The sequence below is a fragment of the Panthera leo genome, chromosome C1 (assembly GCF_018350215.1).
Source record: "Panthera leo isolate Ple1 chromosome C1, P.leo_Ple1_pat1.1, whole genome shotgun sequence".
In the NCBI taxonomy this organism is placed as follows: domain Eukaryota; kingdom Metazoa; phylum Chordata; class Mammalia; order Carnivora; family Felidae; genus Panthera; species Panthera leo.
Window position 1 is genome coordinate 220,237,734 of NC_056686.1, and position 27,717 is coordinate 220,265,450.

Sequence of the window (27,717 nt, forward strand, 5' to 3'; positions counted from 1 at the left end):
TGTCCAGGGACGCACCTGAGAGCGGCAGGGCCACCTCTCGGCGCCACCGCCGGGACCCTGCTGCTGGCAGAGCGTGTGGCAGCGCGTGTCAGTCCTCGAGGCACAACTTGCATCTGCTCGGCCCCAGTCCTGATCACTCGACTCAAGGCAGGCTCCCTCGCGATCGAAAGAGCACAAAAGTCACAGCAAACGCAAGAGGACAACTAAGCTAAGAGCGTCTCCAGCACACACTGTCTGGAAACCGGCGGGGCCAGCCCGAATCAATGGAGCGCAGGGTGGCCGCGGGGCGGAGGTGAGAGAGGGTGGTGGCGGCCGTAAGGTGGGCGCCGGGTGGCCTCCATGTCGGCGTGGGGTAGGTGCCCGGTGGCGGAAGGGCGGAAGGCCGGTCGCCGCAGAGCGGCCGCCGGTGGGCGCCGGGGTGGCCGCGGTGGCCCGAGACGCCCGGCCCAGAGACGGCGGCCCGGGCCAAGGTCACACAGCGCCCCGCGCTGACTCACTCGCGGGACCGGCCCCGAGGCCCGGCGCACCGAGGGCCGCCCGCCTCGGGCCGGCACGCGCGGCCTCAGTTTCCCCGCGGTGCCGGGCCGGGCCGGGCCGGGCCGGGCGGGGGCGTGGCCGGCCGGGCCGCGCGGGCGGCCGGCCGGGCGGTGGCGGGCGGGGCCCCGTTACCTGTGGAAGGAGACGGCGCGCTTCTCCCCCTTGCCCTGCCGGTTGGAGCAGTTCGCGGCCGCGCAGCAGATCACCATCTCGGGCCTCAGGCCGCCGCGCCGCCGCCAGGCTCCGGCCCTCGCCTCGCCGCGCCGCGAGCGGGACCGCCCCGAGGGGAGGGCGCGCGGCGACACGGCTGCGGGACGTGGGAGCCGGCCCCCGCGGCTCCCGTACGGCAAGATGGCGGCGCGCGCCCGGCCGCCCGGCCGCCCGGCCCCCAGGCCGGGCCTCGGCGTGCCAGGGTTCCCCAGCACCAGGCGGGGCGCAGCCCGAGGCTCCAGGCGTCGAGGGTGGGCGGGGGCGCCCCGGGCCGGTGGCCCCGTACGGCGGCATGGCGCGCCGGCCGGTCCGTACGGCAAGATGGCCGCGCCGGCGGCCCGGGCGCACGGCGGGCTGACGCGCCCCCCCACCCCGGGGTCCCGCCGCCCGCCCGCGTCTGCTTCCGCTAGCCCAACGGGTCGCTGCCGAGGTCCCCGGAGCGAACGGTGCAGGCCGCCAGGGAGCCGAGCGCGCGGGCCCAGCCCTCGGCTTTGGGCCCCGCCGTACGCCAAGATGGCGGACGTGCGCTTCCACCCTCACTTCCGGCCCCGCCCGCTCCCGCTAGGCCCGGATTGGCCCCGGCAGCGGCCCGTCGCGTCGCGCTGCGGAACCGTCGGAGCGACGCCGCTCTCAGTCGGCGGCCGGAGAGGGAAGATGGACGCAGGTGAGGGCCCGAGCGGGCGCTGGGCTACCCGCGGGCGGCGCTCTCCTGGCCCCTCGGCCGCCGGGGTGTCGCCCGGCCTCGGCGGGCGTGAGGGCTGGGCGCGGGGCCGCGGGGCGGAGCTGGCCTTCAGGCGGAGCGGGGCGGGGACGGCGTCCGTGGGAAGGCCGGCGCGGATGTGACAGCGGGTGTTTGCGTGTCTCGGCGCCTTCTCGGTCCCGCCCGGGCGCCCGGCGACAGGCCCAAGGCCAGCTCGGACGAGAAGGGGCGGCGTGGCGTCCGAGACGGGACAGCGCCTCGGTGTCGGGCGCTTGCTGGGGGTCGGGCGGAGCTGGCTCTAGAAACTGCGGCCGGAGAATGCCTTGTCTTTCCCCACCCGCTCCCCATGCCCCGGGAATTAAGAAGTGGAGGAGACTCTTGAACTCTCTGGAGGCCAGAAACATACTCACGGCACGCGCTTCTTCTTCTTTTTCTTCTTCTTCTTTTTTAAATTCAGTGACCAGTAGATCATGCCAGCTTCCTTTCCGTGGTTGAAGAGAGCACCTGAATTCATCTCATCATAACTTAACTTCTTGGGGTCCTAATGCAAAGTATGTGGCCGAGCGGGAGGGTGTGTGTATTATCCGTGTGTACACGTACATGTGCGAATATCCGCATATGTGGTGTTTTGGTCTGTCTCATTGTGCTTCTGTTCAGAGGAGAGACCGTCCCTTCATTTTTGCTGGCAAGCTATTTTGGGTCTTTGTTCAGTAGCCTTGAAAGCATTTCCAGGGCAGTCTTAGCCTTTTCGTTCATTATAGGGAGTGATTGGCCTTCAAGCACCGCTCCCCTCCCCCACCTGGTTTCATCCCACCTGTCATCCTGGATGGCATTGTCTGCTGTGTCTTTCTTCTGGCAATGGCAACAAAAACTTACTGAAATCTCAGTTTGGAAATGAATGCAAACGTATATGGCCAGTATTTCAATGATTTGTAGCATCTTGTCCTTTAAATGTGTTGGGGAGGCTCAGTCAGTTAAGCCTGCGACTTCAGCTCAGGTCATGATCTCAGGGTTGTGGTTTCAAGCCCCGTGTCAGGCTCTGTGCTTCTGTGCTGACAGCTCGGAGTCTGGAGCCTGCTTTGGATTGTGTGTCTTCCTCTTTCTGCCCCTCCCTCGCTCGCGCGCGCACGCTCTCTCTCTCTGTCTCAAGAATAAATAAAAACATTAAAAAAAAATAATAAACGCGTTAAGTTGTGGTGGAGACTGTTGCCCAGATTCCCAAAAGAGCAGGTTAAAGAGGTTATTTTTTGTGAGGTTTGTTTTAAAAAGAAGTGTCAGAGAGTGTTTTACTGTTTGCTGGGGGCAGGGGGCACAGGGTGGAGAAAGGAATAGAATTATTTATCCACTTTCTTGAAGTTAGCCCTGCTCAGAAACTGTAGACCTTTGACATGGGAGAGTTGGTTAAGGGGGAAAACATGGTTTAATGCTGGTTGTATTGCCGTGCACGTGAACATCAGCAGGTTAAAGTTAGGGGTAGCCACATGGTGGTTCCCTGAAGTCGTCTCCAGGGAAAACACCAAAGCTGTTTCAAAGTACCAGAAGGTGTTCGCACTTGAGGGTCTCTGGTGATGCTGATAAAAGTACGTGTGGTGTCTGTAAGCTGCAGTGGAGGGTTTTTTTCCTGACGTGATGTTGTGTATCCTTTTAGGGATGATTAACGATCCAGCCTCCCCTGATCCCTGGAGTCCTTACGGATTCTGCCTTCTTTGACCAAATCTTACGCAATTCCTGGTGGTTCTGTTTTTACAGTGATCCATTTGATAAACTACATTTATTGTTGAGTGAGAGGTTTGTGTTGGGCATTGTTCTAGGCCCTGGCTAGCGAAGTGAACAGAATAGACAAAAGCCATGCGGCTCACGTGGGAGCGGGATGTGGGCCAGGAGGGTTGGAGTCATGGGCAGGGTGTCTCTGCAGACAGAGGTAAGTTTTAACTGAGACCCAAAAGCAGCGTAGGAGGAAGGGCAGGTGGCCCAGTGTGGCCGGGGTGCAGCAGGTGGGATGAGAGCTTAGGAGCTGAAGGCAGAGAGACGAATTGGGCCCAGGCACAGGACTGGGCTGTTTATTCTAAGCAAGTTGGTGACTCTTTGGGAGGTTTTGAGTGGAGGAGTACCGTGATGGGAAATGTGTTGTACACACTCACTCTGGCTCTTCCGTCCGGGAGTGCTGCTCGTGCTGAGAGGGGCAAGGGCAGAAGCCAGGAGGCCGGTAGGGAGGCTCCAGTAGGGACACTCTGGTTGGGAGCCTGTTGCAAGGAAGCCCAGCGGACCTTACTTAGTTGGGTCAAATTCTGGATGTGTTGGAGGCTTGAGACAACAGGACTGTCTGTGGGTTGGAGGTGATGGGGTGGTAGGAGGGGACGAGAGGAAGGAGTCGAAGGTGGGGCTGAGGTTTGTGGCCTGAGCTGAGAAACTGCCGGGGAGGACCTTGGGAGTGGTGCCGGTGGGGAAGCTGTTGGGAGTTTGGCTTCGTACGTGTTGACTATTGTTCGACATCTGCTTTGCAACGTCCGGGGAGGTTTGGGTCCCCGGCCTGGACTAGAGGTTCAAGTGTGTGGGAAGCCACTTTGGAGGAGTCGCTGATGGTCTGAAGAGGAGGAAGAAGAAGGGGCCTAGGAGGGGTGCCCAGGGCTGCCGGCCGGGGCATAAGGGTCCAGAAGGCGGCAGGCTGGCTACAGGCCCGTTGTGTTCTCCCCTGAGCCCCCAGCACTTGTGTCAAGACACGCTCTGGGTTCAGGGAACTGACCGGTGCCAGCGGTTAGAGAGCTGTACCGCCCCGTCCCCTGAGGACAGAGCCGGCACCTTGTGCGCGCAGGCCTTCGCGCTGTGTCTGGTGCGTGGCTGGTAATTGAAGCAGAGCTTCAATCTGTGACACTTCTCCACTCTGCACTGTAAGGACTTCGGTTTGGAGAGTTTGCCGCGTAAAGCTGGCCTGTTGTAACACGAAGGTGTAAACGGCGAGAGGGGCTGCTGATCCCTGTGGGGCAGCAGGGTTCAGAGTGGCCTTCTGTCTGGTGTGCTCATGAGCGCGTTATTTTCTAGTTCTTGGGGTCACTAACGTTCCGGGTACTTTTCCTGTCTCTTCCTTCTATTCAGAATTGAACCGCCAACATCTTCATGTAAACTATTAGGGATTTTAGAAAGTAATTACTTGCAAACCTGCTCTTTTAAACAGACATTTTCTGGGGTGCCTGGGTGGCTCAGTCGGTCGAGCATCCGACTCTTGGTTTGGGCTCAGGTCGTGATCTTACAGTTCATGGGTTTGAGCCCCATATCAGGGTATGTGGTAACAGTGTGGAGTCTGCTTGAGACTGTCTCCCTCTCTCTGCCCTCCTCTGCTTTCTCACTCTCTCTGTGTCTAAAATTAAAAATTAAACGGGGCGCCTGGGTGGCTCAGTCGGTTAAGTGTCCGACTTCGGCTCGGGTCACGATCTCGCCGTCCGTGGGTTTGAGCCCCGCGTCGGGCTCTGGGCTGATGGCTCAGAGCCTGGAGCCTGCTTCCGATTCTGTGTCTCCCTCTCTCTCTGCCCCTCCCCTGTTCATGCTCTGTCTCTCTCTGTCTCAAAAATAAATAAAATGTTAAAAAAAATTTTTTTTAAATTAAAAAGATTTAAGTGTAAACATTTTTTTTTTAATGTTTATTTTTAAGAGATTTTGAGAGAGATGAAGAGGCAGAGCACAAGCAGGGGAGGAGCAGAGAGAGAGGGAGACACAGAATCCGAAGCAGCTCCAGGCTCCGAGCTGTCAGCACAGAGCCTGATGTGGGACTCAAACTCACGAACCGTGAGATCATGACCTGAGCGGAAGTCGGGGCTGAGCCACCCAGGTGCTCCTTAGCATAAACATTTTTAAAGGAAAGGGAGAACGCTTCTTTTGATTTTGTTTATAAAACATGATCTCTCAGAAGCTGTGGATATTTTGGGGAAATGTCTTTGAAACGTGATGCTTTACAATAAGCTTGAAAAGAGCTAGTGGTGCGTGTATTTTGTATTTCTCCCTGGTTGGGTTACAGTGTGATTGGTACTAAGTGGAGAGAAATTGGTGACATTCGTTGAGCACAGTTCCCTATTTTTCTGTCAAATTAATAACATAAATCAGAACATTTCTTTCCTGATGGAATTAGCATGCTATTAAAGGGTTTTCTGTTCCTTCTTCCGGATGTGATCAGGGAGGAAAATGTGGAAAATCAAGTGTCTGGGACCCAGGTGACCAACTGAACGCAAGTGCCTCTGAAGGAGCCCCTTTCTCACGGCAGATGGCACCTGTCAGCCCTTCTCGTCCTGCGCGTCACCTTAGTGGGGGTTAGTCATTTCCTGGGAGTCGGGAGACTGGCGTTCTTTTCGGGATTTGACCCTTTTTAACGTGGAAGGTTTGTGAACTGCTTCACACAGGATTGAGATCACACGGGATGGTGATGAAATTAGATAAAGGGCTCATCAATTTGCCGCAGCCTCTCTGGGAAGGAGGCAGAGGCCGCCGGCCGATGTGAGCAGAGTTGGTGGACGAGTGGCCTCCCGTGTTGGCCACTTTGTTCAGGCGTTGCGAGCTGAGTTTTAAAGGAGGAAAGTGCTGGTTTGTCTATTGAACTGTTTTCTGAACGGGTCACCTGTAACATTTTCCGTTCTGCAGGGTCATTAATACGTGTTTTGACCAAATTAACACGAACGGCAAAAGTGTTCTCTGAGGGGAAGGGAGATTTAGTTCCATCCCGTGAAATGTGAGGCCCAAGAGGATATGAAAGAGAGGAAGAGGGGGTGCTGAAAACCACGGCTGCGTGCCGCACATGTTGCTGGGACCTTGCACCAGCCTGTGTCCCCACACCCCTGGGCAGAGCCAGTGGCTGTGTCCTCACTCCGTGGTCAGGGGACCTGGGCGTGCATCCTGCAGCCAGCAGGTGGGCTCTCTGTGCCCAGAACCAAATATCCCGGCAGCTACAAAGTTGAACTTCGGACGTGCATGCATTTAGGAAAACATTGTCTTTGTTGGAGAGTACAATCTGGAAGGGCCAGGAGCTTGCTGGTGTGGTCCAGGCGCCGTGAGGGTGCCGGGCTGTGGGGACACCAGGCGGGTCCCGTCCTCCGGGGCGGGGGGATTGCCGGGCAGGACTCCGGTGGCCGCACGGGGACGAGGGGTCCTTCGGTTGCGTTCCTGGGCTGAATTGCCGCAGGTCCGTGGGACTCGCCGCAGTGGCTGGCGTCTGCGCTCTGAGCACGGCCCTGCGTCTGTGAGGGAGGTTTGGGCCTCAGATGCGGTTTCGTGCTCCTGCGGGTTGCGTTCCAGGCCAGCTTCCTGCTCACATGGCCCTGGGGGCCGCAACTCAGTTACAGAGCGTGGGGGCTTCTCGTTCCTGGCCGTGGCACTGCCGGCGTGGCCGGCTCGGTCGCTCTCAGGGGACCCACCCTGAGCCTCGCTTCCTGTCGCCCCTTGTGGCACAGAGCCTTTCAGGTTTCCTCCTCACACCGTCCCCGTTTTACCGACGAGAGGACCAAGGCAGAGAAAGGCCACCACCAAGTGAGGGTGAGCCTTCTGGTTCCACACGGCGGGGAGTGTGTTCGACAGGCAGTGTCCCCCAGGACCGGGAGGCGACCACGGTCCTTGTCTGAGGACGCCGCGGTGCGCTGGGGGCAGTGTGTCTGCAGCTGGTTCCAGAGGCGGACGGGATGTGACTTGCACCCCCCCGGGGCGGTCATTGGAGGGGCAGGAGCAGGAGAAACAGTGGCGTGAGGGGACATGGGGAACAGGGGCACGGCAGCACTCTCTGGGGACCCGCAGGTCACGTGTGCCCTCGCTTCAAGGCTCCTGCTGATCTGGCAAGAGCTGGGGTCACTCCCTGGTGTAGTTCATTCCCTTCAAGTGTCTGGCTCCTTGCTTGCTTTTGGCTGGGGCAGTAAAGGATCTGAGGGCACGCAACCCATAATTTTGTTAGCTCTGGTACGAAATTTGGTGACCGGTGTTAAAGGGACGCCTCTTACTCCTTTCCCTCTGAAGTTGGCGTGGTTGCCTATAAACTTCGCCAGTAAACCTAAGAAATACACCTGCTTTGCGTTTTGCCACCTCACTGATGAAAACCTCTCAACTTCAGAGGGGCCCCAGCTTTCACACGGAGTGGTGGCCCTTTGACGTGTGCCGCACCCCTGACGCGGTGCACGGGGGAGATGCCGCCCGGGGTACTCGGTAGCCCTCAGGGTCGTAAGAGACCCCTTCACCCCTAGTTGACGGCTGCGGCCGTAGGAGGACCTCAGACGTTCGTAGAGCAGGATGAGAGTGTGGTCCTGTGGTGGTGTCACTTGAGCCCAGACAAGTTGTTTGCCTCCTTTCCCCTTGAGAATAGCTGAGTGTCCGCGTGGGTTACGGCCCAGAGGTCCTGATGATGGACAGAGAGGTAACAGGCATCGCGGTGTTTACAGCCCCGTGAGAAGGTGGAACTCGAGTCCGTTCCAGCGTAGCGTTTGCAGTTGTGTGCAGAGACCAGAATCGTCCCTAACAAAGGAGGGGGAGGTAGCCTTGGGCTGGGGCTCTTCCTCATGGTGGAAGCGTGGGCAAGTCACACGCACCGAGCAGGGCCCCTGCATGTGCCCGAAGCCCAGCGAGTGACGCCCCGGTGCCTGCGTCCTGCTCAGGCGCTCTGGGCGGCGAGGCTTCTCTGGAAGCGCAAGACTGTTCTGATGCCATCTGATTTGGGGTGGGGAAAAAAAGGCAGGGCTGGGTCTGGGTTCCTGACAGCCAGGGGATTCTTTAAGTAGCCAGCACGGGGTCTTCTGTTGCTGTGGATGTCTCTGTGGGCGGAGCACTGGTGGCCAGCCCCGCGACGGGCATTAGCGCGCCTCCGGCGCGGCCTCGCCTCGTGGGGGGAGTACAGCTGCGCGCCTTTGAGCCTCAGGTCTGCGTCCTCGTCCTCGATATTAATGATGCCAGCTGACCTCGGAGCCCTTCAGTCTGCCAGCTTCTGTGTGAGCGCCTCGCGGGGAGGATTTCACGGACACGTTGCAGTCGCACTGCGAGAGCATCCTGTTACTTTCCCCCCTACCCCCCGATATTACGGGTAAGGAAATTTCTACACCAGGAGGTCAAGGAGCCCAAAGAACTTAGAAGCTGTGAGTGCCTGAGCTGGGATTTGAACCCCCACTGCCAGCGCCACACCCCCGACACCCCCAGGGGATTGCACACAGCACGGACCGATAGGCTGGGACGTTCACGCAGGAAACCGGGCGCTTGAGCGCTCAGGGCATGGACATCTGTGCAGCGGGACACTGTGAGACCGGTGGACATTGGCTGGAGCTCTGTGTCTGTGTGGACTGACCGCGTCGTTGTCCAGGACAGAGAGGAGGAAATCACGGGTGTGGTGTAGTTCCGTGTGTGGGTCCACACGTAGCCTTCTGGAAGGAGATTCACCGCTGGGTGTGAAGCTGCAGATGATTTGTTATAATATTTTTGTAGTCTTGGGGTTTTAAAAATCAATATATCGTTGTTACCAAAAGGTGGGGTTGTTGTCAAAAAGTAAATTCAGATGTGGGAGAAACCATTATGATAGATTTTCCAAAGATTTTGGGGAAGCTACAGGTGAAGGGTACAAGGGCCTAGGTGCCACTGAGGCTTGGGAGCTAGCAGATGAGAGCTGTGCATTTTTGTTCCGTGAGGAGCAGCCACAGAGTCGGGGGGCCCGGGACCTACTGTGCACCTTGCCTCGCGGGTGTCCGTGTGTGCTCGGCCGGGTCTGCAGACTGTGTGCGCGGGGTTTCCTCAGCCGGATCCAAGGACAGAGAGGGACCCTGGGCCTCTCTAGGTTCTTAGTCGAAGCAACACAGTATTAAGTGGTGCTCGGGACTTGCCAGCTCCACACACGGCAACCTCCTTAGCAGGTGGGAGCCGGTGGCCTTGTTCTCAGAGCGTCGGCGAAGTGGAAACAGCTCGCAGGGGCCTCTGGGTCTGTTTCTGGGAGTCTGTGTCCCGCCCTCTGCATCTGGCTTCGTCGTCCAGGAGCTTGTTTTCTTGCCCCTGAAGTGCCTGCCTTCCCCCACGGCATCTGGACACATGCTCCTAGGGGACGTTTACTCCACCGTCTGTTCAGTCTGCAGGCCCCCGTGCGCGCTGAGATGCCAGGGCTACTTTTGTCCCGTAGGTTTAAATTTAAAACAAGTACTTAATGGGGCGCCTGAGTCTAGATTTTGGCTCAGGTCATGGCCTCAGCACGGGACCAAGCCCAGCATTGGGCTCCACGCTGAATGTGTAGCCTGCTTGGGATTCTCTCTCCCCCTCTGTCTCTCTCACTCTCTGTGTCTCTCTCTTGGAAAAACAAACAAAAAAAACAAAGACAAAAAACTCTTACAAGAAAAAAAGAATTAAGTCCTTCCCTGCCCTGGGCCTGGCCCAGTGGGCCTCACCTACGTGTCTGCCGGAAGGTGAGGCTCGGGCGGGGAGAGGGGTGGGGGGGGGCAGATAGCTGGCACAACCCTGCGGAGATGCAGAATTCCACCTAGCTCTTTATACAGAAATGCTAGAGATAGTCTCTGATGCTGTTCTCTGAAATCATAAAAATGGGATCACTGTGTGTTTGGTTTCAATAGCTACTCTGACCTACGACACTCTTCGATTTGCCGAATTTGAAGATTTCCCGGAGACCTCAGAGCCTGTGTGGATACTGGGTAGAAAATACAGCATTTCCACAGGTATTAGCCGTGGTGAGGCCTGCTGTGCTCACGGGGCTCAGTCTACAAAAAGCGTTCTGTGGTAATAATAGTTACCTGCTAAGTTTCTGTGACACGTGATCTACCAAGTTAAGGCTGTGTTTTCTTCTTTTAAATAATCCCTAGAAAAGGATGAGATCTTGTCCGACGTGGCGTCCAGATTTTGGTTTACATACAGGAAAAACTTCCCAGCCATTGGTAAGTACTCTGTCTGTTACAACCTGTGACGATACGTACATCGTATGAGGAGGGAAACTTGACAGTTAACTTCAGGATGCTAGTTATTTGTCACTTCGTTTTTTTTTTTGTTTTGTTTTGTTTTTTGGTTTTTTTTTTTTAAATGTTTTATTTATTTTTGAGATAGGGAGAGACAGAGCATGAACAGGGGAGGGTCAGAGAGAGGGAGACTCAGAATCTGAAACAGGCTTCAGGCTCTGAACTGTCAGCACAGAGCCCGACGTGGGGCTCAAACCCACGGACCGTGAGATCATGACCTGAGCCGAAGTCGGCCGCTCAACCGACTGAGCCACCCAGGCGCCCCTTGTCCACTTCGTTTTAATTGTTGTAGCAACCTGAACTAAATATAAGCCAGCTGAGGGCTCGCCCCTGGTGTGGCAGAGTCAGGGGCCAAACCCAGGACTCCTGATTCTTCCGAGGGCAGGGATTATCGGTGTGCAAGTCAAGGTTTCTTCCTGGGACCTGAGATCAGGATAATGACACACAACCGGCATTTAAAAATGCAGAACAGAAGGGGACACGAATTGGTGTGTTACCGTAGTGCACAGCATGTCAATCCAGGAGGATCTAGTTTGTGTGTCTGAGTGTTGTCCCCGGGCCGTGGTGGTGACAGTTCGCTTCCTGCTGTGGGGCCAGCATGTGTGGAAGCCATTGCCCTGTATCCGTCACTTTTTAAATTATTTTTGAAGTTTATTTATTTTGAGAGAGAGGGAGGGAGGGAGGGAGGGAGAGAATATCCCAAGCAGGCTCCATTCTGTCAGCGCAGAGCCCAACACGGGGCTCAGTCCCATGAACCATGACCTCATGACCTGAGCCAAAGTCTGCCGTTTTACCAACTGAGCCACCCAGGCGCCCCCCTCACCCCCGCCCCCGTCACCTTTTCCGATGTGTTCCACACTTAGCCGTGGGAGAGCTGAGGGGCTGCGTGCATACGTACGTGCCTACATACGTAGCACGAGCGTACGTCCCACTGAGAGTGACCCTTTGTCGTCGGGACCCTGGGGGTGGACAGAGGTTGGGCACCGGGGCTCGGGCTGGCCTTTGCCGTTTGGAGAACCCGACACTGGAGGTGGTGGGGCACCAGAAGGCCAACGGGTGGCTGGTCTCAGGCCCCTCACCCAGACGCGGTTTCCTGCGTCCCTGGAATGAGGTGTGTGTGGCCGAGCCATGGTGCCTGTCGGGGAGCGTTGCGGAGTGCGGACCCGAGGCCTGTGCCACCACACACCACTGTCTGATGAGCCCTGTCGGCTGCGCCCTGGGATTGAGGCGGGGTGGGGGTGCCTGGCGGTGCTGGCAGGACCCCGCTGTCCTGCGGGTCTGCGGTCTGGGCACAGAAGGACAGGCTGAGAGGAGCCTTGTGCGGTTTGGTGAAGTCATCGAGAAGGACGCGGCCTGCCTGTGAGGGCCACCGTGGTCTCTTTCCTGCCCTGGCTACGCGGAGAGGATTAGTTTGTGTGGGGCGCTGCGCTCTGAAAGCCCGAGAGGCTTCGTGGGAAGGGCTGTCCGAGGCTCTGAGGTGACCTGGGCGGGGACAGTGGAGCCAGCTGGGGCGACCCTGGCGTCTCTGCTCCTCCAGCTCCTGCCTGTGGAATTGCGGGTGGATAGGACGTACAGGTGTCTCCTGGCGTGCCAGGGCCCATCCCAGAGGGCACGCGGAGCTGCGCTGCCTGGTGGCCACACCCTCTGTGCCCCGGGGCGGGCCCGCTGCCAGGGCACGGGGTTGTTGCTGACCCCCCGGTTCTGCTCCTGCCCTGCGGCTGACGCGCCCCTGCCCGCTCTCGCAGCACCTGCGTCTCTGCCCTTCTGGGGCTTGGAAAATGGCTCCTGATTCAGCTTCAGGTTTCCTAGATACTCACGAGGCTTCCTGTCTTTTCATGTTTTCCACACACTCTTAATTCTCTGCGACTGACTTGTTCACATATTTCACCCATCTTGAGAGGATGGCGGGGTGCGTCACTGCCCGCTAAATGTGCCCTTGGCATGAGCAGGCTCTAAATGGCCTGTCACCTGGGGTGCAGCTGAGGTGGCGTCCGGGCCTCCCGCCCGTGGCCTCCTGGCCCGCCGGGCCCTCTGACAGCGAGGCCTGTCTGTCTGTCTGTCCTGCCAGGGGGGACCGGCCCCACCTCGGACACAGGCTGGGGCTGTATGCTGCGGTGTGGACAGATGATCTTTGCCCAGGCCCTGGTGTGCCGGCATTTAGGCCGAGGTGAGTCATGGCGCAGGGACGGCAGCGTTCTCAGCAAAGGGGACTGTGGGGTGAGGTCACCCAGAGTGATCACTGGTGGAGCAGAGATTGGGGTTCAGGGTTTTCTTGAGTGGTGACCCCCTGGGTTTCGTCAGCTCGAAAAAGTGACCGTGAAGGATACTGATGAGCGTTTGTCTTTCAAAAACTCTTTATAAAGTCACTGAAACCACGTCTGTCTTTTGCGTGGATTTGTTCCGGTGGGTTAGCTCATACGTGTTTGGAAGCTTGGAGAATTTGTTAACGTCAGGAAGGTTCAGGGAAGGGTATCCTCTGTGGCTTGGGTGTTCTAGAAGCATAAAGGCCTCTGTCTGCTGTTTGGGTACCGCTGACCTCCGCGTGTCTCCGGTAGATTGGCGGTGGACGCAGCGGAAGAGGCAGCCGGACGGCTACTTCAGCGTGCTCAACGCCTTCATCGACAGAAAGGACAGTTACTACTCCATTCACCAGATAGGTGGGAGGCTGCGGATGTGCGGGGTCCCCCGAGAGCCGCTCTGCTGTGGGGTGTGCGAGGCGTGAGGCTGTATGTAGGTCGCTCCGGCCCACAACCGGCGGGGCTGTGAAAGCCGGACCCTGCCCCCGAGGGCCCGTCCCGCTCTGCGCCCTTCGCGGGGTCCGAGCGCTCCTTGTGTTGATTCGTGTTCTCCCGCGGGGCAGGGGAGAGGCAGAGCTCTGAGTGACCCGGCCCTCCTGCTCCTCACCGAGGGGCTGGGGTCCTGGCTCGTAGCGGAGGGCAGCCCTGGCGTGGCCTCCGCGCCTCTCGGGAGGAAGCGTCCCGGTGTGCGTGGGGAGGGCCCGTGCGGGCTTCCTGTGGAGCGTTGCTGCTGCCGCTTCGGGGGGGTGGGGGGGTGGGGGGTGGGGGGTGAGGGCTGCGGGCTGCGGTGCCCGTCACTCATCCCGTCTTGTTTCCTGCAGCACAAATGGGAGTCGGCGAGGGCAAGTCCATCGGCCAGTGGTACGGGCCCAACACGGTCGCCCAGGTGCTCAAGTACGTGCCAAGCTCTGTCCCTCCCGAGTCCTGGGGCGTAGCGGAGCGCGAGACTCCGCTGAGTCTCGCTTGCTGAAGGCCGTGGGGGGATCTTCCCCTCTTCCCCTCGCGGGCGGCTGCACCAAGTGGTCTCCTGTGTGGAATTTCTGTTTCCCGATAAACGAACGTCTTCACCCAGACGGCGCACTTTGGGTGGGGCCGTGTGTGTCACCCGGACCACCCACTTTCTGGGGGTCTGGGAGGTTGACGCTGATCTGGAGCGACGGCAGTATGGCGTGGCCACCGTGGGGCTCTGCCCCTTCCTGGGGCCCCGTGTCTGCAGCTGCGGCTTTCCCTCCACGTCCTGACTCGTGCACGTGCTGCCCACCCCCCGGGCTCTTGCCAGGCTCCTCGCTCAGCGGGTCTGAACCGGCCCTTGTCCCTCGGCCCCAAGCCCGCTCCTCCTCGTTGCGGCGACGGGCTGCCAGCTCCGCCCGGCTGCCCTGGTCGCGTTTCCTGGGTTGGAGGAACCCAGGTGCTGCCTTCTCTCGCACGTCCGCCTCCTAGCTGAGCCCCGAGCCCGCCCGCCATCTGTGTTCTTCCCCAGCCCCCCATTTGCTCAGCCCCCACCACATGCCCTCAAGGGCCCTGGGCCCAGCCCCGCGTGCCTCGGGAGCCTAGTCTGCGACGGTCAGTCTCCCTGCGTGGTGCGCGCGCGTGGTCGGTCTGTGTGGCCCGTGTGCCTGGCCTGTGTGTGCGGTCAGTGTGTGTGGTCTGCACGTGACTCTGCTGGTGTGCTCCGTGCGTACGGTCTGTCTCCGTGGTCCGCGGTGCACGTGGCCCGTGTGTGCCGTGGCTGTGTGGTCCGCGTGAGTGTGGTGTGCGTGGTTTGCGGGTGTTCTCTGCGTGGCCCGTGTGTGTGGTCTGTGCGGTGTGCTGGTTTGCGTGGGTGCTCTCCACGTGCTCTGCGTGTCTGGACACGGGGTCTGTCCGCGGGCTCTGCATGTGGACTCTCCCTGTCTCAGCTGTTCCCTCTCTCCGCGTCCCCGCTGCTGCTCTGAAGAGCTCCTTCGAGGTTGCTGTCAGTCTAGTGGTCACATCTGAAGGCCAGGTTTGGGTCCTCTGTTTACTCCGCTGTCCAGCAGGTGGCCCTCGATGCAGGTGTTCTCTCTTGGAAACCCTGGGCCGCACGGTCATGCTCTCTGGTCCCTGTCGATGCCTCCGTTGCGGCCGCTTCGCCCCATCCGGGAGCACCGCAGGGCCGGCCTGGGCCCTTGGCCGCTCTCTCCCTGTCAGCACCGGCCTCAGCTGCTGGGTGCACGCAGCCGGCTCCTAGAGCCACGTGCCCAGCCTCCAGGCCCAGGTCCACATGCTTCCTCAGCGTCACCCCTTAGGTGTCTGGGGGGCAGGTCAACCTAACAGCCAGAACCCAAAGCCGGCCCCCCTGTCCCCCCTCCCCAGCCTGTTCCTCTACAGGGAACGGCAAGTGCTGTCCTTCCAGAACTCAGGCCAACAACTGAGATCCCGCCAGACTCTTTCTCGGCACACCCCGTCCCAGTGTGTCCAGACTCTAACCAGGGGTCACCGCTTCCCTGTCCTTACCCTGGCCCAAGCCCCGTTTTTTGCCTCCTCCTTGGTCTTCCTTTTCTCTCTGTCATCCTCGAGTCTCTGTGGAAATAGCAGTAGGTGACGCTTTCACAAAGTGCAAGTTGACCAACTGCCCCTTCTCTGCTCGGAACCGTCCTGGGGCTTCCCAGCCGAGTCCAGGGAAAGCGGTGGGCACACGCGGGGCCCTGCCTCCTCTGCCCACCCTGTGCTCACTCCCAGGCACTCTGCACCTGCCCTGGAAGTGCCCCCACTGCTGCTCCGTGCTTCTCCACGGCGCCTGCTGCCCACACGCTTCTTCGGAACGTCAGCCTCACGAGGGGCTGCTCTGTGTCTTGTGCGTCCGTGGGTTTCGGGCCCGCACCTGGCCCTCGGCAGACGTGAGAGGGAGGCCGCCAGCGGCGTGTTGCACGCGCCCCCCCGGCCTCCACTCTGGCCTCCCATCGGGAGCGGCTCTGTGTGGCTGCCCCCTGCCTTCCACGTGCGGCCCCAGACACACCAGGTCCTCCCTGTCACCTGGGCGGCCCCTCCCCGTCACCCAGCACCCAGGGTGCGCTCGCCCGTCTTCCCGCTGCACCTTCGGTTGCTCTCTGGGTTTCTTCAGAATCTTGTCTTTGGCCTCGGTTCTTTTCCGCTGCTGTTCGCAGTTGTGAGACCAGATGTCTGTGGGAGGACCCGAGTGCTGGTCAGTCCGGCACCTTTGGAGCTGCGTGTGCAGGTGCTGGGAGAAGCGGGGGGCTGGGCCCGCCTGGGTCGGCCACACCCCCGGTGCCTGAGGCGGGGCTCACGCCCCAGTTCTTTCCGCGTGCAGCCGGGGCCGGAGGCGATGCCGCGCAGGGCTCTGGCGCGGGGACTGTGTCCGCAGGTGGAGGCTGCGGGTGACGGAGGGTGCGCGGGGCCCAGGTGGGAACAAGCGGGCCGCAGCCTCGGCCTTCCTCCCGCCCGTGGTGCTGACCGTCTCGGTCGTCCTCTTTCTCATCCGCAGAAACCGCTAGAGCATTTGACGCTCTTTCCTTCACCTGCCCCGCACAAGTGGGATGTCTTTGATCGTGAAGGCTTACTGGTGTGTTCTCCCCTTTTCCGTCAGGAAGCTTGCTGTCTTCGACACGTGGAGCGCCTTGGCAGTCCACGTAGCGATGGACAACACGGTGGTGATGGAGGACATCAGTAAGTGAACGGGCGTGTGGGGCTGTGGCTGGCGGGCCTCGGGGCGGCTCCCCGGCCCACGCTGGGCGGCCCCCCCGGGCGTGCGGGTCGGCGCCCCGCGCGCAGGCCGGGGGACCCCTTGTTCTCTTCACGCGCACACCAGGCTCGGGGGAGGGCCTGGATTCTCTGTAGCGCTGGGTTGGGGCCCTCAGTGCCCCGTGCTGTTTTGTGTCCTCGTTGCAAGTGAAGTGTTCCGGCGTGCTGGGTCAGCCCCTCGCGGGCATCCGTGCGCCGCAAGGAAAGGCAGGAATGGCTTTCCGCTGCGCCCTCTCGGGCCAGCGTGCGGCAGGAAAGGGGAGCATAGCTCTGTCCCTCCCTCTGGAAGGATCCACGGGAAACCTGGAGGCATCCAGGCATGCTGAAGTGGTAGTCCAGGAGGAAAACGGCTCCATCTGGCAGATAGCCTCTAGAGAGTGAGTTTTGAATTTGGAGTTGACATTCTCTTGTGCTACCAAGCCGACAAAACTCTTTCGAACGTCTTAGTTTTTCCCTCGGGAATGCCTTTTCCCCACCCCCAGCCCTCCCTCCCTCCCTCCCTCCCTCCCTCCGGTCTTGTTGAAGATTGTCACATAAGAAAGAGCCTTGTGAGCCAGCTGCTCTGCGGGAGGAGGTCTTGTGCTGTGACGGCGGGTGGGGGGCCCCCGCCACAAGCGCACCTGGGCCCGAGGCACCGCTGCTCCCCGCTGCCGACCGGCCCTTCCCCTCTTCAGCCGGGGGACAGCGTCCATGAGGTGTCCGGGGAGCCAGGGTCGGGCCTCCAGCAGGCAGCGGTTCTCTGCCCGGCCCGCCCTCCCAGCTCACCCACCCTGTGTCCCCTGAGGGCTGGCCGACCAGGGCCCCCACAGAAGGACATGTATCTTTTCCCTCTGCCTTCTCCTCGCATTCTGTTTCTAGAAATGTTTGTGACACGTTGGAAACTATGGAAACGTACAGAGAATGAGGGAAACGACACTTGATTTTCTCACTCGGAAATGGTTCCTGTTGGCGTGTAGACGGCCCCTCCCAGTGTGTGTCTCGTTTTGGAGAGCGGTCCTTACAGGCGTCAACAGCGGCCTCTTCTGTCAGTGAAGCGTCACAACCGTCTGTTGTCTGCTCACTTCCCAATACACATCAGGGTTTTTTTGGCCCCGTTGTTGGGGGAACCGCTAACCTCGGGGTCTACCCAGTCAGCCTCCCAACCTGCCCTCAGACGAGCGAGGCTGGCTCCCTGGTCGGTGCCAGGAGGGCTGAGGGACGGGCTGCTGTCCGGAACCTCCATTCCTCGGTGGGGAGGGTGCTGGCCGGCGCCTGGAGGAGACTCAGCCACGTGGCTGGACGCTGGCTCCCGGCTCTCGGGGTCTCAGGTCGCCCGCGGCAGCGCTGCTGGAGACGAGGTGCAGATCCGGGGTTTGTCCGAGGACGACATGGGTCTGTTCTGGGGAGGGTTCCTAAGCGGGGTGAGTGTGGCCGCCCGGCCGTGATCAGGGCCCCGTGGTCCTCCCCTCCTGAGTCACAAGCGCTGTATGCTGGTCACGGGGACGACTGAGGAAGGACAGCATCAGAACCCAACCTGCAAGGACACTGGGGTTGGAGAAGTGCAGAGACCTGAGGGGTGAGGGGTGCGTGGAGTAGACGGAGGTGCTTCCCAGTGGCTGTGCTAATGCTTTTGGTTTTAGGAGCCCCAGGGGAGGCCCCGTGGGCTGCTGCAAAGGCCTGAGGGCAGCCTCTTTGTAGTCACGGGGGCTGAGGTCGCGGGCGCAGGAGGGAAAGCTCTGATTCAGCAAAGCAAGTGGTGGGGAACCAGCAGTGGCCGAGCAAGGGCCGACCTAGTTTTCAGAGCCGCTTCGGGAGTGGTCAGCCGGAAGCACCCCGGGTGTGCAGGGTCAGCCGGAAGCATCCCGGATATGCAGGGTCAGCCGGAAGCACCCCCAGAGCCCCTCCCCAGGGAAAGCACGGGCTTCCCACCTTCCCTCCTCTTCAGGGGAAGTGTGCTGGGTGAGGGGAGGCCTTGCTGGTTGGGATGTTCCCACCCACCTGCCCACCCTCCTTGGGGGGCCGGCCAGGACACCCAGAGCAGCCTCTGCCCCTGCCAGCACTTGCCGTCAGTGGGTTTAGACCCTTGTGAATAAGCAGACAGTGGGAAGTCACTGGATCTGGGGAATTACAGATTGACAAAGACAATCTGGTGTTGCGCACGAATGAAGGAAAACTAAACTCGAGCACACCGGAGAAAGCATGTGGCGGAAAGACCCTGGTGGCCGAGATAAAGCAGAGGTGGCTGTGGATAGAATTTTCGGGAGGCAAGGACAGGTGACCGTGAGGAACGGGAGGAAAGCTTCCCCGCTCCAGAGCAGGTGTTATCTGTAGGACTGGAGACCTCCGACTTTTTAAGCAAGAGTTGTTCAGATATGCGTGTTCCTGGTGACACTTCCAAGCTGCAGAGATAAAGAGACACTTTTATAAGCACCCAAATGACGATGAGAATAAGCTGCCTTTGAAGAAAGGTGATCCTACTGGCCTGGCTGTCTCCCTTCTGCCACAGGAGATGCTGGCGGAGACAGGTCAGCATTCCGAGGCAGTGGCCCGGCTTGTGAGCTGGGGGCACAGGCAGCGTTCAGCTGTTGTCACTGATGGAAACACGGGGCTTTTACATGATAAGGATGTTAGAGCAGCACGACGGAATTACCAGTGGGTGCCTGGTACAAATGAAAACCCGTTGTTCGTTAACAGGACGTTCGCAGTGTTTGGGCCCACGTGCAGCCTTGGTGGGTCCCCAGAGTGCAGCAGTGACAGGCCCTGCTCCCGTCCTTTCTTGAGCCCATCCACGTGAGATTCTGTGCTAGTGATGAAGATGCAGTGAACCAGGAAAGTGTCACAGGACGGTAAACAGACTAGGTGACAGGATGAATATACGGAACATGGAGTCACGGAGCGGCCCGATCACACCATAAGAGGGGTTAGCGGATACACATTAAACTCTAGATTCTGGCCACGGAACATACCTTTTTGAAGTGTCCATGTGTATAAACTAACGGAGACTACCTAGAAATTTGAAACCGGCCTTAGCTTTTGGATCAAAAGAAGTGAAGTTTACAGACTGCGTATCAGAATCTGATGTACCCTGAACTCAGAAGAGCCTGTATCCGCAGGCCTGCTTGCCAGATACTAAAAAGTGGAAACACATGAAGCGAGCATATACTCAAGAAGCTAGGGAAAGAACAACAAAACTAGCTGAAGAAATCCAGGAAGAGTGGTATTAATAAAGACCAATTGATTAATGATTTAAAAGAAGGAATTGTAGAACTAATAAATTCTGGAGCTGGCTTTTTCAAAATAGTAATAACATCACCAGGTAACTTTATCAAGAGAAAATGGGAAGGGGCACGTGGGTGGCTCTGTTTCGTCATGACCTGACTTTGGCTCAGGTCACGATCTCAAGGTTCACGAGTTCGAGCCCCACGTTGAACTCAGTGCTGTGAGCACAGAGCCTGCCAGATCTTCTGTCCTCTCTCTCTCTCTCTCTCTCTCTCTCTCTCTCTCTCTTTCTCTCTTTCTGCCACTCCCTCACTTGCAGTCTCTGTAAAATAAATATTAAAAAAAGAAAATGGGAAAAGCCCAGAAATCTGCTTTCAGAAATTAGATGGTAAGATTCTGACATCAGTTCTGTTACATGGGCTTGCGCCCCCCACACCAAGCAGTACTGCGACACCAGCTGGGTGTAACTATGCTACGTTGTAACCTAGTTGGACACTGCGCTGAGGCAGCGTCAGACCCTGCGGGCCGAGGGCTCGGTTCCACAAGGCGATGCCCCTCCTTCAGACCCCAGCGCCAAGACCAGCTTGTGGCCTGTGCTGCTGAGCTGTAGATGGGGGGTTCTGACCACCCCTTCTTCGGGTTCGGTTAACTTGCTTGAGCGTCTCTCAGAACTCACTTAGTAGATTCCCAGAGTGTTGGAAGGGACGCAGCTCAGGAACAGCCGGCTGGAAGGGGTGTGGAGCCTCCGTGCCCTCTCTGGGAGCACCACTCTGCCCGAGTCTCCACGTGCTCACCCACCCAGAAGCTCACCGAACCCGGTCCTTTTGGGTCTCTACACAGGCTTTGTTACACAGGCACGGCTGATGGAATCATTGGCCGTTGGGGATCGATTCCGCCCCAGTCCCTCTCCCCAGAGGTCAGGTGTGGGACTGGAAGTTCCGGCCCACCCGTAGAAGCTTTGGGGAAGTGACCTCATTCGTGCAACGAAAGACACCTGTGTGGGCCTCGTCACTTAGGAAAATTAAAGGGTTTTAGGAGCTCTGCTAGAAAACCAAATACGTGTTTCTTACAATAAATCGCAATATTAAACAAGGATTAGCCAGAGATGAAAAGTTGAATCCCTTCCTCACCCGTTCTTTCATTTTCCAAGTATGTATTTTTAAAGTAAGAGACAGCATGAGCACCAGCAGGGGAGGGGCGGAGAGGGAGGGAAAAAACCCAAGCAGGCTCCCTCTGCGTTCAGTGCAGAGTCCCTGGGATCATGACCTGAGCCGAAGTCAAGAATCGGACGCTTAACCGACTGAGCCACCCGACGCCCCAACTACGCATTTTGGGAAATTCCAATCCCGGGTTCGTTCAGCCATCAGCCTCCCTCCCGCATCCCCAGTCGGGGTGCTCTGGCACACCCACTTTCCCGCCGCTCCGCAGCCCTGGCCTGTGGTCCGGGGGCCTCGCGGTCTCCTCTGATCTGACGGTTTGCCCCCTTGGTTTATTTTCCTGGGTTTTCATAGCACTGACCTCTCGAAGAACCCGGGCCGGTTTGGTACAGCGCCCCACACTCAGTGTATTTGCTTCCTCGCACTCGGATCTGCTCATCTGCCCACGAGCAGACCCCGGGGGCCACCGGTAGAGCCGCCGTGGAGGTTCTGCCCAGCAGCGGTGCTTCCTCGGGGCACCTGCTTGGCCGCGTCTCTGCCTCTGCGATCGCTGAGATCTGAGGGTGATGCAGAGTGTGCTCTGAGGACCTTTGCCTGGAACGGTGGCTCTGTAACCGTCCTTCCTCCACGTTCCCCGGCCGGCTCACTGGCTGGCCTTCTCGAGAAGAGCCCTCTCTGCCTGCCTTCTCCTCACTTAACTGAGCCACCCAGGTGCCCCTTTCTCCTCATTTCGACTTGGAAACTTTGCGCGTCACTGGGCTTGCGGATTCTCTTTTTATTCAGCGGGTTATGCGTTACACGTTCTGGTCCTTACTCATCGTTCCAAGTACGGCGAGTGGACACCCCTTCAGGTTCGTGCTGTTTGCTGACGTGCTCTGTCGTCATCGTCGTCCAGCCCTCCACTTGGGCGTTAACTAGATCCAGGCTCATCTTGCGCTCTCTCTGCCCCAGGCCTGGGGTCGGCGGTTTCCCTGAGGAGCCCTGGTTCCGTGTAGTGGGGAAAGGTGTTCGGAAACCACGGACCGGGTGCTGCTGGAGCATCCCCGTCCACACGACCAGCCAGCCCCCTCGTTAGCACGTCGCTTAGGGATCACCAGCAGGTGTAGACGGCAGATAGCAGCGTTCATGAGGGAGGGAAAGCATCTCGTTGCTGAGGGGCCCCGTGCCTCCACGGAGCCGTGTCGTCGCCGGGCGCACGGCTGTGTTTGCTTGTACGGTTTCACGGGACACTTTACTTCACGGTAACGACTGTATATTGGACACGCATAGGAAACGTTTGATTCTGGTTTTTTCTCTGTGGGTGGCAGGATTAATCGTCGTATTTTCCAAGTTTGAATTGTGTTTAAGCCCTTGGCTCTTTATCCCCTTTTCCTAAGACCAGATGATCGTGTACTTGTTTTTGTTGGGTTACCGTCCGCCTGCCCCTGTTCGGCCCTTGAAAGCCCGTCTCCGTCTTTCAGGAAGGTTGTGCAGGGGCGGTCTTCCGTGCGCGGGGGCCGCCGCGCTCCCTGCGGATCCCGGCCGGCACTGTAACGGCTTCCCCGCGGGAGCCGAGGTCAGCAACAGGCTGGCACCGTGGAGACCCCTGGTGCTTCTCATCCCCCTGCGCCTGGGGCTCACGGACATCAACGAGGCCTACGTGGAGACTCTGAAGGTGGGTGGGGGCCGGCGTCTTCTCGCCCACCGGCAGGGGGCTCGAGATGCCGCTTGTTGCTAAAGCCCTGCTGTTGTGGCCATGCTGGCACCCTGTGGACCGCTGGCCCCGCTCCCGGCAGTCCTGACCGCCTCTCCGCTGGCCGCGGCGCCTCTGCTCCCCCTGCCTCCGGTCTGCGCCAGCACCCAGCCTCGGGGCACCGCTTCCCCCGCCCCCCACCCACGCCTCTCTGCCCTGTGCACGGGCCACCGAGCCCGGTCCGTACCTCCTCCCTGCGCCCGCGTCCCCCTTCCGCAGGCCCACTGCCCCCACGGAGCTTCCCCGGACGCGACCGCGGATTCCTTCGTGGCTAAGCTCTGTGGGACCATCTCTTCCGGCTCTCCTTCCCGCGTCCCACCCTCGGGCCTGGGGCTGGCAGGGAAGGGGGCTGCCCCCGGACACACAGGCTGGCGGTCATGTGGCTCGTGCTGCCGCACAGCATGCTGAGCCGCCCCGCCTCCCCTGTGCCCCGCAGCACTGCTTCATGATGCCCCAGTCCCTGGGCGTGATCGGAGGCAAGCCCAACAGCGCCCATTACTTCATCGGCTACGTCGGTGAGTGGCGGGTGTGCGGGATGCTCAGGTGGGCCCGAAGCTGAGGAAGAGGGGGCAGGCTGCGCGTCCTCAGGGCGTCGGCTCGAGCCGGGTGTCCCGTTCCCGCGGGTGGTCTGTGTCCCCTCTTGGCCGGTGCCGGCCTCCCCAGTGGGCTGGTTCCCGCCCCGTCTGCGGCCCACCGGCTCTCCCGGCCTGACACACCCAGCCGGGTGGGTCTCGGTGCAGCGGGTCTGAAATGGGACCCCGGGCCGCGCCCCGTCTGCTGACTTCTGTCCCCTGACGCAGGCGAGGAGCTCATCTACCTGGATCCGCACACGACGCAGCCCGCGGTGGAGTTTGCGGACAGCTGCTTCATCCCGGACGAGAGCTTCCACTGCCAGCACCCTCCGAGCAGGATGGGCGTCAGGGAGCTCGACCCGTCCATTGCCGTGGTGCGCCCCCACCCCGTCCCGCCTTCTCCGGCCACGTTGGGTGGTGTTCTGAGTCGTCCTGTGCTCAGTCCCGCTGCTTTAGAATGGAAGTTTCCGAAAGGCTTCAGATTCTCGTGATTTTTTTTTTCCCCCAACGTGTTGGTTTAGAATGCAAAGGGCACGAAAGGGTTAACGATGTTCGTGAGCTACTCACGCCCCCCAGAGGCCGTCATCCTGCGTGGCCCTGCCCGGCCCTCACGGCCTCGGTGTGAGCCAGAGCGCAGTGAGAGTGAGTGAGCCCCCGTAACAGTGGCGGCAGCGGCGGCCTGCCCAGCCCACTGCCCTGCGCCACCTCTGTGGGCTTTTTGGGTTGACTTTTAAGTTTCTTGACTTCTGTGCCTGTGAGATCGTCCTTAAGAATCAGTTTCCTTCTCTCTTGATTCCAAGGCTGGGATCTGGGGTGGTGATTTCTCTGAACTTGCGTGCCCTCAAAACATACTTGATGATGGGGAACGAGGCCCAAGATGCCTGCAAGTAATGATGTCCCTTGGGGAGTGATTGAGTCACAGATGAGGCAGATCGGTCCTGAGACAGACATCTGGACGCAGGGTCTGTGGGTCTTGTGTCATGTCCTGAGGTTGGTGGCCCCGGGGAGGATGCCTGAGGGTGGCGGGACGTGGCTGGGGCGTGGAGGGTCGAGTTCCCGTCTGGCTGGCGCGAAGTACGCAGCCGCGCGAAGTGCTCGGTACCCCGAGCCACCTGGACAGCCAGCTCCGTGGACGCCGCGTCCTCGCCTGATAGGAAGGGTGCTGCGCGTGGGCTCCTTAGGAGAAACTAGACCGTTTCCCTGCAGGGTGCTGCCCGTGCTCCTGTTCGTGGTAAAAACCTGTGATTCTGCCGGCGCCTGGAGTTTCTCGTAACTCGTCAGCAGGGTTGGCGCTCTGTGCACGTGGCTGTAACAGTGCGCCGTCCTCACTGACTCCGTGGGACCCAGGGCTCCCCGCGTCGAGGTGCCGCTGGGCGGGGGAGGCCCACCTGGGCCGCACTGGTGGGTCCCAGGCGCCTTTGCTGCCGGCCAGGCCGTTAAAATGTGCACGGCCTCTGTGTCTGGTCAGTTGGGGCAGAGCTTCCAGAGGAGGGCGGACGCCACTTCGCGGTCCACACGGCGTCTGAGGGGGCCCTGCTCTCGCGCCTTGCCGCGTGCTGCTCACCGTCGTTTCTCTTGCAGGGGTTTTTCTGTCAGACCGAGGAGGACTTTGACGACTGGTGCCAGCGCGTCAGAAAGGTGGGTAGCGGGTCCCCCGCCTGCGGGGCAGGGGGGGAAGGCCGTCTCCGGTTTGGGGTCCCGCCTCGCAGCGTGCCGTGGCCCTCGCGTGGTCGTGGCTGTGGCGTCGGCCTCGGACCTTGCTCGTGCGCCTCGGTTTCTGGCTCGCCGCTGTCGTGTCGGTGAAGGGAGGCGGTAAGTGGGATTTGCCCCCGAGGCTGCTCGCCAGCCTCACGCTTGCCGCCCCCCGTGTGGCCGGAGACCTGATGACACGTGGATGCCCGAGGGGCGGCAGCACCTGCCTCAGCAGAGGGTCGAGAGCCTCTTGCGCGGAGGCTGCCGCCCCTTTCTTGTCCCCAGTTCCCTCTGCCTGGTGAGCGGGGGCGCTGGGGCCGTGTCTGACGGCCGGCCGTGTCTGCTGACAGCTGTCGCTGCTCGGGGGCGCCCTGCCCATGTTCGAGCTGGTGGAACAGCAGCCTTCCCACCTGGCCTGCCCCGACGTCCTGAACCTGTCCTTAGGTGAGTGTGGGGGGCCGCGGGGCCACGTGTCAGGTGCGCCGTCCTGCGGTCTGTGTGACGTTCTGTCCCCGTCTCTCTGCTTCTCCGGTTGCCTTTGGCCTTTAAGATTTGTATGACCCCAGATGTGACCGCTTGTGGTGTGTGTGGGACCAGGGGTGCTGCCCGGCAGCCCGTCCCCTGCCCCAAGCGGGCTGTCCCTCGCCTCACGCGCAGTGACCGGGGGTGCTCACGCGGCCCCTGGGTTCCGTCAGAGCCGGGACGCGCTACGTCTCCGAGACGGCACGGGCGCCAGCTCTGGGACGGCAGGCCGCAGCTGGACGCCCGTTTCCTGCTGCTCACGGGCTCTAGGCCCAGGCCGCCTCCCTCACCCAGGCCCTCTGCGTCTCCGACGTCAGTCAGCCTGCGGCGTACCGAAAACCCGGCCTCGGCAGGAAGGCCGGGAGCACGTCCGGTTCCTGAAGCCGTCTGTCTCCGTGACGATGACGGGGCTCGTGTCCTTGTCCCTCTGAGAAGATCCTGGAGGCTGATGACGGAGTCCACTGTCTGACAGAACCCAGAAGGGAGTGCTGCCCCCCCCCCCCCCAACCCCAGGACGGGAATCCCTGCCCACCCAGCCCCTAGCCTCTCTCTCTGCTCCAACGAGAAGCGTGTTCTCCTCAGATGAGCCTCAGGGACTCTCTGGCCCGCCCTCCCCTGGTTGAGGCTCCGGGCCGGCCGAGACCCGCAGCGGCCCGGTGTCCTCTGGGCTCCTGCTGCACCGAGGGCAAACAGGCCAGAGGCAGGGTGCGGCGGGCGGTGCGCACACAGGCACCGGTCGCTTCGTCCCCGCGCCCCAGGTGTCCCACGCCAGGCACCTGATGAGGCGTTGGCTCGTTTCTCCTAGATTCTTCTGACGTAGAGCGACTGGAAAGATTCTTTGACTCAGAAGATGAAGACTTCGAAATTCTGTCTCTTTGAAAATCCCGGAGCTGGGGGACGGTTTCCACTGGCCCTCACTGGGGGCACCTTCGAGAGCCCAGACCCGCCCTGGGGCGCTTGGTGCCGCCGCATTTCATCCATCCAGCCTGCCCGTCCGCTGAGCGCCCGCGCCCCGTGCCGCCTCTGCCCTCACACGGAGCCCCCCCGTGAGCCCTGCTGCTGCTCGGGCCCAGAGGGTCTGTCTGGGCGACAAGGCGCAAGCCGGGAGCCACCGAGGGAAACCCAGCGCGGCCGGGCTGGGAGCCCCCGAGAGCAGGGCCCGTCACACTCGCGAGAGCTCTCCCTGCCACACTGCCGGCCCCGCGCTGGCGCGTCGCCTCTGCCTTGCTTCCTCCTGGGCGCTCGGTTCTGGGTTTGCTTTGGAATTAAAATCCTGTTTGAAGTCACAAGGACGTGAATTTCTGTCCTGTCCGCTTCAGAAGACCCGCAGGGCAGGCGTGTGCGGCGGGACGCCTGTGGACTCAGCCTCGGCCCCTGCCTGCTCCGCGGCCTCCGCCCCGCCACCGTGCTTTCTCAAGGGCTACCTCGGGGGGAAACCGGGCCGGAAGAGTCAACGGCAAGGCTTCTCCTTGGTTTGGGAGGAAAAGCAGCAGAGTGGTGGGCGTGGTGGAAATCCAAAGATGTCACCGTGCATGTGACTCGCTAGGACAGGGACACGCCTCGGAGCTGCAGGTCACGCCCGAGTGGGGCGTGCCTTCCTCACGTCTCCTCTGTGGGTCCTGGCGTCGAAGACGCGTCCCCCCCCCCCCGCCGCCGCCGCCGCCGTGCTGCTGCTTTCCCGTCGCCGGCTTCCCCTGGGTCGAGTCTGGGTCAGGGGGTGGGGAGGGGGCTGCCCTGGGGCCCCCAGGCCCTTCCTCCGGCTCCCTGTCCTTCTCGGGGCTGCCTCGTGGTGAGGTTTTAGGTGGTTTGGGGCCAGAGGGTAAAGCCTAAGGCTTGATGGTGCGAGACTGGCGCCCCATCCTTCTGCACCGGTTGGAGACGTCTCCAGACCCTTCTCGGCTCTAACGTCAGCAGCTGCAGCCTTCAGCCCCCGTGTTCCGGGCCCAGACTGCGCCGGGCCCGCCGGGCCTTGCCAGGACGTGTCGCCAGGGCTCCGTGTCCCTGCTCGTGTGGGCCGTCTGTCCTGCGCCCCATCCGTGAGGTAGAGCCGGGGGAGCCGGGAGGCCTGGCTGCAACCCTCTGGACCACACACGTGCCGCCGCTGCCGCGGGCTGGGGGCGCGGGGCGCTGCCGCAGCCCTGCCGTCGGTACGAACCGGGGGCGGGGGCGATGGCCTGACCCACGGGGAGCTTTGTTTCGTGTGTTTTGAAAAAGGCTTACTGAAGAAAATGTTCATTCCTCGTAGCGTAGTTTGCAATTCTTAATGGCAAATAATAACCGTTTCAGTAGAAAACACTTTGTTGTCCGTGTCCTGATTTCTCCTGGAGGTCTAGGTGCTGTGATGAGAGCATTTCCTGGGCTCACGATGCCACGGAAAGATCCTCGGGGTGGGGCTCTGGTAGCCGGCAGGTGTGGGCAGCTCT

At 60.4% G+C, this 27,717-nt stretch overlaps 2 protein-coding genes across 5 annotated transcripts in view; one reads left to right on the plus strand and one right to left on the minus strand.

Annotated features, from left to right (window-relative positions):
* THAP4 (THAP domain containing 4) overlaps positions 1 to 851 on the minus strand; it is a 41,681-nt gene extending 40,830 nt beyond the window's left edge. Inside the window, exon 1 of one of the 2 annotated variants that reach the window (XM_042950850.1) lies at positions 670 to 851. In XM_042950850.1, the coding sequence (XP_042806784.1) occupies positions 670 to 746 (77 nt within the window). In that variant the 5' untranslated portion in view covers positions 747 to 851. Of the gene's footprint in view, positions 1 to 15; positions 305 to 669 lie in introns of those variants that run through there. The other variant, XM_042950849.1, reaches the window with a different exon arrangement.
* Positions 217 to 27,589, plus strand: ATG4B (autophagy related 4B cysteine peptidase). 3 transcript variants are annotated; one of them, XM_042950854.1, is made up of 14 exons: positions 1,368 to 1,411; positions 1,905 to 1,998; positions 10,009 to 10,110; positions 10,255 to 10,326; positions 12,473 to 12,571; positions 12,960 to 13,061; positions 13,523 to 13,595; positions 16,267 to 16,346; positions 22,237 to 22,430; positions 22,945 to 23,023; positions 23,309 to 23,454; positions 24,662 to 24,718; positions 25,123 to 25,216; positions 26,100 to 27,589. In XM_042950854.1, exons 2-14 carry the CDS (start codon positions 1,992 to 1,994, stop codon positions 26,171 to 26,173), a joined length of 1,179 nt encoding a protein of 392 aa, XP_042806788.1. In that variant the 5' UTR covers positions 1,368 to 1,411; positions 1,905 to 1,991; the 3' UTR covers positions 26,174 to 27,589. The 3 variants fall into 3 exon arrangements, with proteins under 3 accessions (XP_042806789.1, XP_042806787.1, XP_042806788.1); XM_042950855.1 differs by lacking the exons at positions 1,368 to 1,411; positions 1,905 to 1,998 and adding an exon at positions 217 to 292; XM_042950853.1 differs by lacking the exon at positions 1,905 to 1,998 and having other exon boundaries at positions 914 to 1,411.
* The last annotated feature ends 128 nt before the right edge of the window (positions 27,590 to 27,717 follow it).

Coding starts and splice junctions, on each gene's coding strand:
- ATG4B (XM_042950853.1), top strand. CDS start 1,069: ATGGCCGCGCCGGCGGCCCGGGCGCACGGCGGGCTGACGCGCCCCCCC. Junction 16,347..22,236: donor GGTGGTGATGGAGGACATCA/GTAAGTGAACGG, acceptor TCCGTCTTTCAG/GAAGGTTGTGCAGGGGCGGT. Junction 23,455..24,661: donor TCGACCCGTCCATTGCCGTG/GTGCGCCCCCAC, acceptor TTTCTCTTGCAG/GGGTTTTTCTGTCAGACCGA.